Source organism: Antennarius striatus, chromosome 14 (assembly GCF_040054535.1).
Source record: "Antennarius striatus isolate MH-2024 chromosome 14, ASM4005453v1, whole genome shotgun sequence".
Classification (NCBI taxonomy): Eukaryota; Metazoa; Chordata; class Actinopteri; order Lophiiformes; family Antennariidae; genus Antennarius; species Antennarius striatus.
In genome coordinates this window covers 6,781,708-6,795,001 of record NC_090789.1, presented here as the reverse complement: position 1 = coordinate 6,795,001, position 13,294 = coordinate 6,781,708, and the positions used below count along the sequence as shown (strand labels likewise).

The 13,294-nt window shown below is 38.9% G+C and overlaps 2 protein-coding genes across 6 annotated transcripts; one reads left to right on the top strand and one right to left on the bottom strand.

Moving 5' to 3' along the window:
* Window positions 1-1,490: 1,490 nt before the first annotated feature.
* ccdc126 (coiled-coil domain containing 126) lies at window positions 1,491-4,680 on the bottom strand. Of its 2 annotated transcripts, none has more exons than XM_068332899.1 (3): window positions 4,522-4,680; window positions 2,276-2,885; window positions 1,491-2,135 (listed from the first exon to the last, which is right to left on the bottom strand). In XM_068332899.1, the coding sequence occupies exons 2-3, from the start codon at window positions 2,511-2,513 to the stop codon at window positions 1,888-1,890; spliced, it is 486 nt and encodes a 161-aa protein (XP_068189000.1). In that variant the 5' UTR covers window positions 2,514-2,885; window positions 4,522-4,680; the 3' UTR covers window positions 1,491-1,887. The 2 variants fall into 2 exon arrangements, with proteins under 2 accessions (XP_068189000.1, XP_068189001.1); XM_068332900.1 differs by having other exon boundaries at window positions 4,530-4,677.
* Window positions 4,681-4,686: 6 nt separating this feature from the next.
* Window positions 4,687-8,078, top strand: fam221a (family with sequence similarity 221 member A). Of its 4 annotated transcripts, none has more exons than XM_068332898.1 (6): window positions 4,687-4,803; window positions 6,380-6,553; window positions 6,637-6,827; window positions 6,894-6,967; window positions 7,098-7,230; window positions 7,922-8,078. In XM_068332898.1, exons 2-6 carry the CDS (start codon window positions 6,441-6,443, stop codon window positions 7,975-7,977), a joined length of 567 nt encoding a protein of 188 aa, XP_068188999.1. In that variant the 5' UTR covers window positions 4,687-4,803; window positions 6,380-6,440; the 3' UTR covers window positions 7,978-8,078. The 4 variants fall into 4 exon arrangements, with proteins under 4 accessions (XP_068188999.1, XP_068188998.1, XP_068188997.1 ...); XM_068332897.1 differs by lacking the exon at window positions 4,687-4,803 and adding an exon at window positions 4,913-5,222 and having other exon boundaries at window positions 6,380-6,472; XM_068332896.1 differs by lacking the exon at window positions 4,687-4,803 and adding an exon at window positions 4,913-5,222 and having other exon boundaries at window positions 6,380-6,475.
* The last annotated feature ends 5,216 nt before the right edge of the window (window positions 8,079-13,294 follow it).

The following is a 13,294-nucleotide window of genomic DNA, read 5'->3' as shown; positions in this document are numbered from 1 at the left end:
TTACGTCTCTCAGGCCCCTCCCCCTCGATGCTATAATAGTCGAGCGCCCCACCACACAGCCTGAAAGCCAATGTCGTTATGCTTATCCTTGAGCTAATATGTTATTCTGATTTAAAGCCGCAACCTCCAATGTTTACCCAACTTTTGGGACAAAAACAATGGAATTTTGTTTTTTGCAACCCAGAATTTAAAGCCATCCATTCATATAATTTGCTGTGGTTTGAAACTTGTAATTAGGTGAGCCTCACTGGCTGCTTTCTTTGAGTGCCAAATTGACATTTTATCAATGTCAAATCTGCATCTTCACAGACGTAACAATTTTACTATAACATAGATATTACTACTAAATACTACCTTCTATCTACTGAATACCATAGATATGTTGCTGATAAATTCCAACTTAAGTACCTTGATATTTTGGCTGACATCAGAAAACTCCAGAGCTGTAAAAATGAACTTTTGATAGAACATTAAAATTAACATCTGCCTTGTGCTGCATACAATGTCAAAGCCATACATATTTTTGAACCACATTTAAGTTGAAAATCTGTTCTAAAACTGAACTGGTGGGACCACTTTTCATAACTGTTTATTAGGAAACTGTCTCAAAGCAGCAAGCTGGTTTTGTCATTTTGAATACTTTAACTTACTGAAGCAAAATACATATTCAGCATCACCCATTGTAAAGACAGTCACACCATTCCACTCTAAAGGCCTTCATATACAACTGGTTTTAACATTTGAGAAATGTTCTGACCTTTGGTTTTTGCCTTCCATTTCACTAAGTCACCAACACTTACTTTGTGTCACATAATCCTGATATTTCTCATCTTTATCACCACCCACGGTTCATCATGATAAGAAAGTTCCTCTTCTGCACAGGACAGGGTGAGTGTGAAGTCAGGACCAGCAGAAAGGCTGGAATCACATACGACATTCATCCTCCTAAAATTTTCTTAAAGCCAAAGGTAGGTAAGGCCATATTTTTAGGAAATTGCTGCAACTTGAACCCTGAACATGTGCAAATAGTACTGTCCGTAATCATAACTGCAATACAGGACCTTCAATTTGTTCGACATACAAAGTTAAATACCTCTAAACACCAGGCAAGGTAACTTTGGATTTGACTCAACACAAAAGACACACACTCATCTTAACAGTGGCATCATTCATTCATTCTCATAAATCTTTGTACAAGCCATCTTGTAGCAACTTTAAAAACATGTATGGTTTCTTCTGGTGGAATGGAAACCGCATTCTTTGGATCATCTCTTACAGGTGAACTACGCAGTTCATTTATTGTTAAAACCATGTAGCCAGTTAAAGTAATATCTTGTTTAGGATAGTATTTAGCAACTTTGCCAACTCAAAAATTAAAAGTAACTAGTAGCTACACATCGGTAAAAGCTATCGTAATTATCAACAACTACTTTTAAGTTTAGCATTTTGATATGTCAAAGCAGTATTGCAGTTAACAAAGGAAAATGAGCCTTTGAAGCAGGTTTATGATGCAGTGTTTGACATTCTAATCCAGTTCCAAGAGTGTTTACACCACTCTTCAGTTGCTGTAACAGTCAGACGCTGACGCAGCATTATATAAGATGCTAAACATTTAAGCTAAATGAAGTCAATGGTGTAACTATAAAAAATGTGCTGATAATCTTGGTAAAAAAATAAACGAGGATCAGCAGAGAATGCAACAGCGCATAAAGAAGTCTCTTCTTCCCTCCATGAAGGTTGAACATTTCTGATCCCATATCTGATCTTTCTGGACGCCCATGTCCTGCTATTGCCTTTAATCGTCTGATATTGCTACCTTGCTGATAAAGGTTGGAACAATTTAATGTGCTCAGAAAACAAAAAAATATAACAGCATATCCATCAGGCCTATGCTCCTTGATGTGGCCGAGGCCTATTGGGAACATGTGGGTGAAGGCGTGATGTTCCTGGGTGGTTAGCAGACACGAGCTTTGAGGATTTCTGTAGGGCAGCGGGAGCAGAACCAAGGATGCCCCCTGCTGTGTGGTTCATGTTCGTGGACGATGCATTGACCACTGATTCTATTTTCCCCTCAATTTTGACCAGTCGTGTCAAAATATCATCCAGCAACACAGCTATAGTCCGCTTCAGATCAGCTGTGTGAGAGAAAGAAAAAAATACAAGATAATGCTTATGTGTACTACTTCACAAACAATATTCATAATTATCTACTTCTACAGAACAGTAATAACCCTATACATTGAATAAAATTCTTGACTTCCAATTATGAGCTTACCATAACCAGCCATCGATGTTCCCTGTGGCCCACTCGGTGCATTTTGGTTCTCCTCTGTAAGGACTTTAACATATCGGCGACTGAGCTCCAGGATCTGCTCACGCAATTCAGCACTGCTCTGATGTCGAGGCTGCTGCACAGTATAGCGCAGTAACATAAACCCCCATACCAGGCCGAATAACAGCAGCAAAACACTCAGCTTCTGGGACATGTTCCTGCGCAGGAGTGTCCCCAGCATGTCACTGTGGGTGGCAAAGGTGAGGGGGGCTGGAGATTGGTGATTCCTGTAGGGTAATAATTTTTTCTGTCTGTATCCCTGGAGAAATAACAGGTCAATGGCCTCTACAAATCATACAGAGACCCAGCGGGGATTCGGTTCCTCCTTCAAACTGCCTCCAGCAGGACATGAACTTGTCTCACATCCATACAGCCAGGAAGTTTCCCAGACAACTGAAGATTCTCATTTCAGAAGGAAGTTAATGCACACAGATAATGGCAGTCAGGGTTTTTTTGGAAAGATGTTTTGGATGTAATTTCTGACTCCAAACAGACGATACAGGCCAGGCACTCAGGCACTGGAGACATTGTTGAGTAGGCTGAAGAAAATTGACTGAGAAAAAAAAAGAACAACAGAAACATGTATAAACACTTACAAATTATACTAGGATTTATATGTGTTGTAACACAACTTCATGAATGTGAAGACAAATCCATTCCACTATTGAAGAAAATAACCTTCAACATAGTTACTGAAGCCCATTTATGCTAATTAACAACAGCCACTAAGCCAAATTGAACTTGTGTTTTTTTGCTTATGAGGACGTGTGGTGTGATGAATGCAATGATTTTCAAAATATCCTAGACTTATTCAGATATTATTTAAAAGGGTCTATGTCACGGTGCACAATAGCCTCCTCATCAAAAAAATGTTTTTCCAGACATCTTATTACAGAAACCTGATAAGTTTAGATTTCATGGATCACTTTGCTGCTAAAGATGAGACACAACGGACATGTGGAGACAGAAGGTTCATTCCTTCTCCAATCCCACTGACACAAATGTTATGAGTGACAAATAGACTGTGATCATACGTGCACATGAAATTAGGTGATCATTTCTCCGTTTTCACAATTTTGTCACCAACATCTTTCTCTGTTCTCTCTTGGGTATGGGAATGGAGTGTCTGCTCCAGTTTAGGTCAGAGATGGGACAGGGACTGAGGGAATTAATTATGAAAAGATAGGTAACAGAATCCGTTCAGTTATTTTTTTCTCAGTATCTATCCACCACACCTACAACACACACACACACACACACACACACACACACACACACACACACACACACACACACACACACACACACACACACACACCTGTGTCCTTCCTATGAACCCGGCTTATTCTCACGCCACGTCCGACAGGGTGCTCCTTCATCACAAGGTTGGCACGGAAACAATCAATTGTAACACATCAACATATATATTTGGTTTTGAGTCTCCAGTTGACCTGTTTATATACCCCCCCCCACCCCCCATCCCCACCCCACCCCCAACCTGGGAACTAATGCACACTCAGGACGAACATGCAAACTTCATACTGGAATACTGCTTGTCACAAAAAACACATGCATATTCATGCAACTGCAGCAACAGACTTTGGAATGGTTTAATTTAAAATCGGTTCATTAGATAACAAGGCTTTTGATTACCCTGTCATGTGAAGCAAGACTGATAGGGACACCATGTGCGTCATGTGATGACTGCAGCGATGAGGCACACGGTCTAAATACCTAACCTAGAAGTTATAGGTATTGATAGCTAGCGCCCATCAGCGGCTCCAACCGACCCGTAGGCCATTATTAAAAACTTTACATTCAAGCTTAGAGCGATGGAGGAAAGTGTGACATGACAGTCCAACAACACAGAATAGGACACAAACATTACGTACCATACCTGTAAACAAACGACAGCTAATAACTTTGTAAATACGTGGAATGGCTAACTTTGTCATGGTAGCTACGTAAATAAACGAACCAACGCCTAAAACACTGCAACGGAATACTCATTTTGAATACTTAAAATACTTTTACGCCAAAAACAGGTTTTTAAACCCCCGAGGCTCTACGAACATTCCGTGTTAGCTTGACACGTTTATTCGGCTAAACTAAAAGTTGATGCGCAACAAAAATAATACCAAATAATAATGTAAATCACAACATAAACACATAATTTGCCTGTTGCTTACCAGGCTACCTTGAGGTTTGCAGCGGGGACGGGCACCAGGGGAGCTTTGGCTGCTATATCTGGCTGACACTGAATGATGCTTGTTGTTGGGCAACCCTAGGCTGTCGCCGCTGTCGCCGGGACAAATATGTCAAACAACCCGAAGGTCGTGTCACAAACGTTTGCTGCCGTGCTGTACGCGGACGCTTCTCTTCACTCTGGTGGATATGTCGACTTCTTGCTGCGTGGTTTTTAAATACTGAAGTCGATAGCTAGAATTTCAAGCAAGCAATATTGCTGACTGGTATGGTTTGCGCGAAGCTTTACGGCACGCGTCATTACTACGGAATCATGGGAAATGTATTGAAATGGCTCAATCTCTCTCTCAAGTTAGCGTGAGGGGAGAGACATACTGGTTAGGTCGGGCAATTTTAAGTGTAGATTAGGGATTAATTCATGTCAATTGGCTTTAGTTAAAATTCGAATTAATTAATATAACAATCGTTTTGGAAACTCGTGACTTTTGTGGAACGACATGTGTAGTTCAATCGTCAGCCGCTAGAAGGACATAAAAAAATTTCCATGGCAACCGTATATGGTAAACACATGTTAGCTGAGCCAAGCAAAGCATCCGGAGCTGTCAAACTCGGACTCGACAATGGCAATATTTGGCAGAGATAAATCCCCTTTGAAAGCAGTGGATGACTACTGGGAGTACAGAAGGTCTGTCTCAACGATGGACTGTGGTTTTATCCCCTGACTTCAAATCATCACTGAAGAGTTTTCACATGGGAGCAAGTCACAGCTGAGACTAACTACAAAAAATATTTATTTATTTATTTATTTATTACATCCCGCGTTAAAGCGGTGATGCATTGTCAGTGTTCGTGTGTTCGTCCGTTCATATGTCTGTCTTTGCAACCGTAGCTGATAGAGAGATGAAACAAAAAGATTACTCGGGCGGCAAAGGGGATGAAAATGAGGTGATGACCTTGACCTTGTGAAAGCTAGGTCAAGGTCAAACGTCAACTTTTGTACTCTCAGGAACCGGATAAGATAGAAAGATGAGGGAGAAGGCCAGTGTGAGTAAGACCATAGATCAAAGCTAGTGCTTTGATATACCTATGCACTAGCTTTGATCTACTGGCCTTCTCCATATGCACTAGTCTATGCACTAGGAATGTACTACTTTCAGGGTACCCTGATCTACCCTGAAAGTAGGTCAGGGTAAGTCACTGGATGTAGCCGTCTCTCACTGTTTTGTTGCATGCTGCATGTACAAAACAATTCCAAGCAATCATTTTATGACAATTTCAAAGTATAAAGTATAAAGATACAACAAAAAAGTAAACAGATACAAATACATTTAAAGCACATACCTAAATTTTTTTTCCCCCTTATCAGAAATGATTGAATGATGATTAGTACTATTGCAGCTCAGTTATGTTTATGTTAATGTTAGATGTTGAACAGAGCCAATCTTTAACTTGTTAAAAGTGTAGTAGTGATCCTGGGTTGGGTTAGTCAATATTTATACATTAGTTGGGTTAAACGTAAACCATTTTAACCAGATTTTTTTTTTATTAGTGTATAACCCTTGAAAATACATTAGCCAGTCTAGATAGCATGTTTTGTCACTAAATCAGACGATCAGTATTATTAAATCAAGACAATATTTTATTGGGGATTGCCAGATCAATACTGCAGCACATGCCTCAGTAAAATAGGCTCAGCCTCGCCTCTAAACTGGTGTAATGACTATAAAGACTTGGAATGTTGAAATAATACAACAAAGCTTTTTCTGTCTGATCGTGCAATTATATATCATAGATACTTTTTAACGGATTTTAACAGTTTTCATGCTGGTTTGTGTTCTCAAGGATTGTCGGTGACGATGATGGAGGCACACTGTTCACTCCAGAGCAATTTGAAGAGTACAAAATGAAGATGGTCCCACAACGTGTGAAAAATAGGTTGTACGTGAGTTTTGGAGTACCAGGAGGAATTGACTGCAAACTCATTGGCCCTGAGACACAGTGCTTCTGTTCACATAGGTGGCTGTTCTGTTCACATAGACGGCCTATAACACACAAAATCCGACTTACTGCTACTTAACACCTCACCATTTTGTTTCCAGGTACAAGCAACACAAGACCGACTTTGAGGTGGTTTCTTCTGAACGACCCCTCGTCCTACCATGCCAGGTCAGAGGATGTCGCTGTCCTGCCTACCAGTACATTCCTATGATTGGGACAAATCCTGTCCGCTGCAGATGTAAACACTTACCTCAGGATCACAGCGAAGCTCCCGACCACTTGTGTAAAAATTGTGAGTCTCAAAGACTTTACCCAGATGGATTCAGTTCATGTTTGATTTAACACTATTGATCTGCAGGCAGATCCTGCTCTGGGTTCTGCTCCCCTTACACCTGTGGGTGTGGCCAGCCCAGCTCCGCCCACAAGACTCTGGTGAGTCAAGTCAAATGTCACACAGAGTTTTATGGTTTAAAAGGTATCAAATGTAAATGCACAAGTCAATCATAAAGACGCCCCTGACTTTCAATCAAACAGCATTTTAATCTTCTGATTTTTTTGTCAGGTGGAAACAAAACTTCAGAGGGAGGCACGTGGACGGCCCATTGGCCGAGACGTCCCTTATGCTGCCATGGGTGGGCTGACAGGGTTCAGCTCCTTGTTGGATGGTTACCTCACATTGGAAGCTAGTAGTTTGGGTGAGCACCAGATGTGTAGTCAGTATGTGACGATTTAATGTCTGAATGAAAGACTACTCCATTTTAAAGCCAGGTATGTGTAGGTATACATTGTGTGTTACTGGCATCAGGCCTTGAGGTTTAAAGCTAGAGTCACAAAGAGCAACATCAGCTCCCAGCAAGAATGAATACCAGCCCTATTTCAGTTCACACATTATTTGATTTATGGAGTCAGTGATGAGGTGATGGCATGAGAGGGCAGCAGAGATCAACACAACACTGGTATTCACTAAGTAAGTCGTCAGACTTAGGATTTGTATCTTTCAGAAGGGCATGGTACAAAAAAGACTTGCAGGCATTACACGGATTCTTTGAAATTATATTCTTTACAGACATATTTATATCTTATTAGAAGATGTCCTGGAAAACATTTTGTCACAACTTAATGGATGTCGAAAATGAAAAGCATGAAGAAAAAGAAGTCAATCATTTGAAAATATGTCTGCAAAATACATATATTTGATCCACCAACAAATTCCCGTCATTCCCACGTCTCTGTAGATCGTAGAAATATAATTAATGATTGAAAGTGCAGTTTTTAAGTTTATTCATGGGTAATACTTTTGTATGATTTGTTATGCTGATAGAGTTGCTGATGGAGTTCTGTTTGAATTATATTTGATTTTCTCATTTCTTACTGCCTCTTTTTCAGATCAAAAGAGAGACGACAACCACAAGAATAAATGTTCAGAGTCATTCAGCAAATAAATATCCATTATAAAATGTAATTCTTATCAAATGAGAGAAACAACAAAATTTGTCTTTCTGGATTATCTATGTAATTAATTTTTGGACAATTAAAGTTTATTAAATTTTAACAATACATATGTGTTTTGTTTAGTTATCTTAAATAAAGCCAAGCATTGAAAAACACTTTGTTTGTGTCACATCTAAAATGATGTTTTCATTTTCATATTTACACACATATTGACATGGTTTTACATAAACATTGTAGACATAACCTTGAGAAAGTTTATAGACCTTGAATCCATTTGAATAAGTTAAGTCATAGTGTATTTACCATGTTTAAAAATAAAAAAGGTAGACTAGTTAGATGATTTATTATCTTATGTTGTTTCAGAACCAAATGAGCTGAAAAATGCAATAAACTTGCACACCAATCTAAGAACACAACTATAATACTTCTCACAGTCATATTTTATACCCAATCCAAGCCACTTTTATTTTTTTTGTAGTTAAATAGCACTGCCTCATATCACCCCTTTCAAACAAGCTACATAAACTGATCATTTAAAAAACTAAGGTTTGTATGATTGATGTTCTCTTATTGGGGAAAAAGCCACCCATTCAACATGTCACCAAAATAACACTAGAACCATGAAGCTTCAAAAATTTGTAGATAGATGTACCATCTACGATTGATTAATCCCATTCCTCACGCAGATCAGCGATGATGAGAGTTGATTTAATCCACACAGTGAATGGAGATTGAAGCAGGTCATGCTTTTTGAATCGTTGGCCCACTTTCCACCCAGTAATAAAATTAACAGCAAATGATGATTCACTCCCACTCAAATATTTCCAGTGTGATAGCGAGTCAAACTGGATCAGCATCCACATTGGGGCTGGCCACTGCAAGACAGCTGCATTGTAATGTATGCATCACCTGAGGGGGAAAAGCTTGTGTGTGAGAAATAGAGAAAGTTAATGAGCTGAACAGGTGGTTGTGAGAGAAAAGATGTAAGGCTACGTCTGAGAAACGGCTCGGCTGCACCTGGGGCTCTTTGACCAAGTGCTACAAAGGAGGGAGGTGGACAGGATTTCATTTGAAAGCTGATGCTTTAGATTCAGTGTGTCTGTATTGTGACCACGGTATCACATAAAGAACGTTCACATTCACAGCCACATATGAGCTTTAAACTAATCATGCTTTCTCTTTGGCTCTACGGAATACTTGTTGGCTGCTGGAATCAAGTAACCACGAAAAAAACATTTGACTTCTTTCAACTACTTAATCCTGGACAAGTTTTTGCCCAGAGAAATGCCCGGTTGATTTACCAGAAAGAGACTTGTGATGGTAATTTACAATTAAGGGTAATTGCCTCTTCATAGCAACCCTCGCTTTGGAGGCTGCAGGTAATTTACTTTGGCCATTAGATGAATTACTACTACACTCCTTTGGTCCCCATGGGAACCACGCCCAGCTTGACTGACAAGTCTGCAACAACAAAAAAATCAAGAGTGGAGATCAGAAGATTAAATTGGCAATTACTGTGCATGGAAATACTTAATTACCCCAGTGTCAGTTGGGGTAAACACGTGCTTATATCATTGTGTGGAAATGAAGAACACACTTTGTTTTAGTTTCCCCACAACTGAGAGAGAGGTAACAAAACATTTTTTAGCAAGAGACAGAGACAAAAGACTGAGAGGTAATGAGAAACCACTTCAGACTGTCAACCAGATTCTACTCAGAGAGAAGATACACATTTGAGCTTGAATATCCAAAACGCAAAGGACAGAAGCAGTGCACAGTGTACTTATAATGAATGTACAGCTCATGAATACACAATCTAAAACAAACAGCTTTCAGTGTAGAATGGAGTCCATGAAATTTGTGAGCCTTAAATCCACAATTGTTGTATTGCTAAATTCTACTATTTTATTGTGATATTTATCATCCAAATCCTCAAGACACCGCAGTTCACTGTAGCATTTAAGTGTCTTTTAGCCAACTGTTTCAGTGAAACAAAAGGTTCAAAATACTTGTAAAATTTTATATTTATGAAGACTGGGTCCCATGAAATTGAACATTTTCCTCAATTGGAGCAGATAATGTATAGTTACGTTGATGTTCTCATTTAAATCCCTGCAAGAAAAGAATAAGAATCGCTGTTTCAATCAAATGACCACAGCACAAATTTTTGCTTCTAAGTCCTAAAAATGTAAATTAGACCTTATTAGCATTCATAATTGTTCTTGTTTTTTTGGGGGGGAAATGTTTTTAAACACATTAATTCACTGTTCAGTAATGCATTCGTACATTTAGCTGACAGTTTGTCAACTTTGCTGCTATTGAAAATGTCAGACTTGTTTTAAAAATGTACCACTAGCTGCTGCGTGAGGGTGGGTAAATGCATTTTTCTCTTTGTGTCTAACTGCGTGCACTCAGAGAATTAAACAAAATGCACCTCACTACCAGCTACCTGAATAGAAGTATTTCACCTTTAATTGGCAGAATGAGTGTGTGGACACAGTAACTTTGTCGGATGTGAGTCAAACATGTTTTATGAATGCAGCATATTCTTGGTAATTGGTACACTTCCGCAATTTCTAGTGTAATAGATGGTCTGCTTGAGTCATATATTTCCCCTCCATTATGAGGCTCATTTTCGATGATGCCTGCATCTTGTATTGTGTCTAATAGGTTGTCAATATATTTAACTTGGTGAGACTATCTATTATCACCTTCGCCCTTCAAACCTACGGCATACAAAATTATTGACAAAATGAATGAATGAATGAAAATGAAAGAATGAATTCAGTAGACCTTAATATATTAAACCACAGTAGCAGGTATAATTCAAGAACTTTAATGCCCTTCATCATTACATGTGTTCGTCCGTCCGTCCATCCACCAAATAGCTTCACAACCGTTGCGGATAGAAAGATGAAAGATTAAGCACGTTACTCTGGCAGCAAAGGGGATGAAAATGAGATGATAGTCATAGTCATAGTCAGTCCTATTGTCAAGTGTACCATACATGCACGACATACAGCACAGATTAAATTACAGTCCTCTCAGACCCCCAGGCTGTTAAAAAACACACAAAAGAACCGCTCTAGCGGGAGAGAGAGGAGCCTAATCCTAACCCAACGCACTGAACCTAACAGACCCCCCAGAGTAAGCATAAGCGACAGTGGCGGGGAAAAACTCCCCCGCTGAGGAAGAAACTCCGGGCAGGACCCAGACTCTGGAGGGCGGTCATCCGACTGACCTTGACCTTGAGAAAACTAGGTCAAGGACAGATTTAAACTTTTTGTACATATGTTTGCACTTTTCTCAGGAACTGAATAACATACAAAGATGAAACAAAATGCGTTATATTCAGGGAGGCAAGGAGATGAAAATTTGATCAAAATCTTGACCTTGAAAAACTGGGTTAAGGTCACATTTTCCCTTTTATACCTTTTTAGGTACACATCTCTGAAACCTGATAAGATGTAATCACAAAACAAAAGGCAATATTTTCAGGAGGCCAGAGGCACAAAAATGTGTAGGTCAGGGTAAAATTTTGAATTCAGGGTTGTCGCAGGATGTTGCGGTCTCTGACTGCCTTGTTTGTACTGCATGTATTGTCGGTAGTAACTGTCCTTATCTATAAACATGTTGAGTTGTTAAAAAATCCTGGTTTTGAGGTGTTTATGGTTCTTTGTCTTTTTATTGCAGGTCAGCTACCGAAATCGGGAAACGGAAAATAACTCATCATATTTGGTTACATGTTAAGTTATACTTTGATGCTTTTCTCGATAAGGCAACATTCTATTGATCACATTATTTATTATTTCACAATGTTATGCGATACAAATTACCAATGAAGCCAAGAATAGTTTCCAGTTTGTTATTTAAAAATATTTTGGGTGTCTTTTTTATTCCGTGTGATGATTTCCACAGCCTTGAAACATGTGTGCTGGTACTTAATAATTCTAATGATACTCTTGGTTATTAAGCATCTTAAAGAAAGAACTGTTGAGAAGCACTTTGCCAAAAGTTAGACTGCCATATTTAACTACTAATCATTACATATAGCAAACTTGCTAAGGTTATTCAGATGAAAACTAACCTCGCTTAACTTTGAGCTTTACTAATTAGAAACATTTACGACAGTATCCTTATCCTTGCAGTAACTTAGTAATGTTAGCTACCGGTTATTGAATGCAGAACAATACAATTCTCTGAGACTACAGATAATGTCTGAAATGCTGAGATGAGCATTTTCCATGTTCTATCTTTTTGCTTCAGTTTCCTTTTCTTGCAATTTCTGACGTGAAATAATATTTTTTTGGAAGTATATTTTGAGGAGGCTGACATGGTTGAATTATTCCAAACTAACTCCAAATAGAAATATTAGAAAGAATATATCCTACTTCCATGAATATAAGTTAAAACATGTTACAGCTTAATGTGAATACAGAAATTTTTATGATGGTATTGATAAATAGTACTTACATGAACTGAATAACGACTATAATAATGTTAATGATAATGATAATGATAATGATAATGATAATGTTGTTGTCCCTCAACAAACACCTGACACACCCATGACGTAAACAGAAGACTGTGGTCTCACGCAGGTCACAATGGTTCAATTATGTGTTAAAGCAAACTTAGGGCCGTTAATATCAGGCTCGGGTCTTTGACCTGCACACCTGAGCCGAGCCGACCTATCACAGCTCGGTGGCGTAACCTTCTGCTCACCTGTCAATCAAAAGACGTCCTTTGACATGGCATTAGCAATGCCTCTCACCCCAGAGACAGGTGTGGCAGAAACACATTTATTCTCACAGACACACAGTCACACACTGAGACGTGAGGTTAAGACAGTAAAGTTAAGACTCTGTGACTTGATGGAGTGACTGTGAAAACAGTGGGGGCTTAATTAGGGCAATAGAAGAACAAGGGAGAGAACGACAAAGGATCTTATTTCTTTTTATTTCCTCATTGAGAAGTTGTCAGCATTGTACTTACTTCAAACTGAAATTGAAGAAAAGCTTGTGTTCTCTGAACTATTATGGTATATGGTTCGGTAATTGCTCGCAAAATCTGTCAATTAATGTCACGGCCTGAACAAAGAAGGACATTTATGGGCCATGCTTCTTTGAGGTGTTGATTGCTAGCGGCACAGAGGAGCAGATAGTAGAAATGATTCTGTAGTGGCAGAAGAACATTTCTATGAAAGAAAGACAATTATTGTTTGTTTCCGAAGTTGGTGGAGTCATAAAACAATATTGCTTATGCAAATGACTTTGAATCAGTAATGAAATCTAAATCTAGATCTTT

Coding starts and splice junctions, on each gene's coding strand:
- ccdc126 (XM_068332899.1), bottom strand. CDS start 2,513: ATGCTGGGGACACTCCTGCGCAGGAACATGTCCCAGAAGCTGAGTGTT. Junction 2,136..2,275: donor AACATCGATGGCTGGTTATG/GTAAGCTCATAA, acceptor TCTCTCACACAG/CTGATCTGAAGCGGACTATA.
- fam221a (XM_068332895.1), top strand. CDS start 5,158: ATGGCAATATTTGGCAGAGATAAATCCCCTTTGAAAGCAGTGGATGAC. Junction 6,828..6,893: donor CGACCACTTGTGTAAAAATT/GTGAGTCTCAAA, acceptor ATTGATCTGCAG/GCAGATCCTGCTCTGGGTTC. Junction 6,968..7,097: donor GCTCCGCCCACAAGACTCTG/GTGAGTCAAGTC, acceptor TTTTTTTGTCAG/GTGGAAACAAAACTTCAGAG.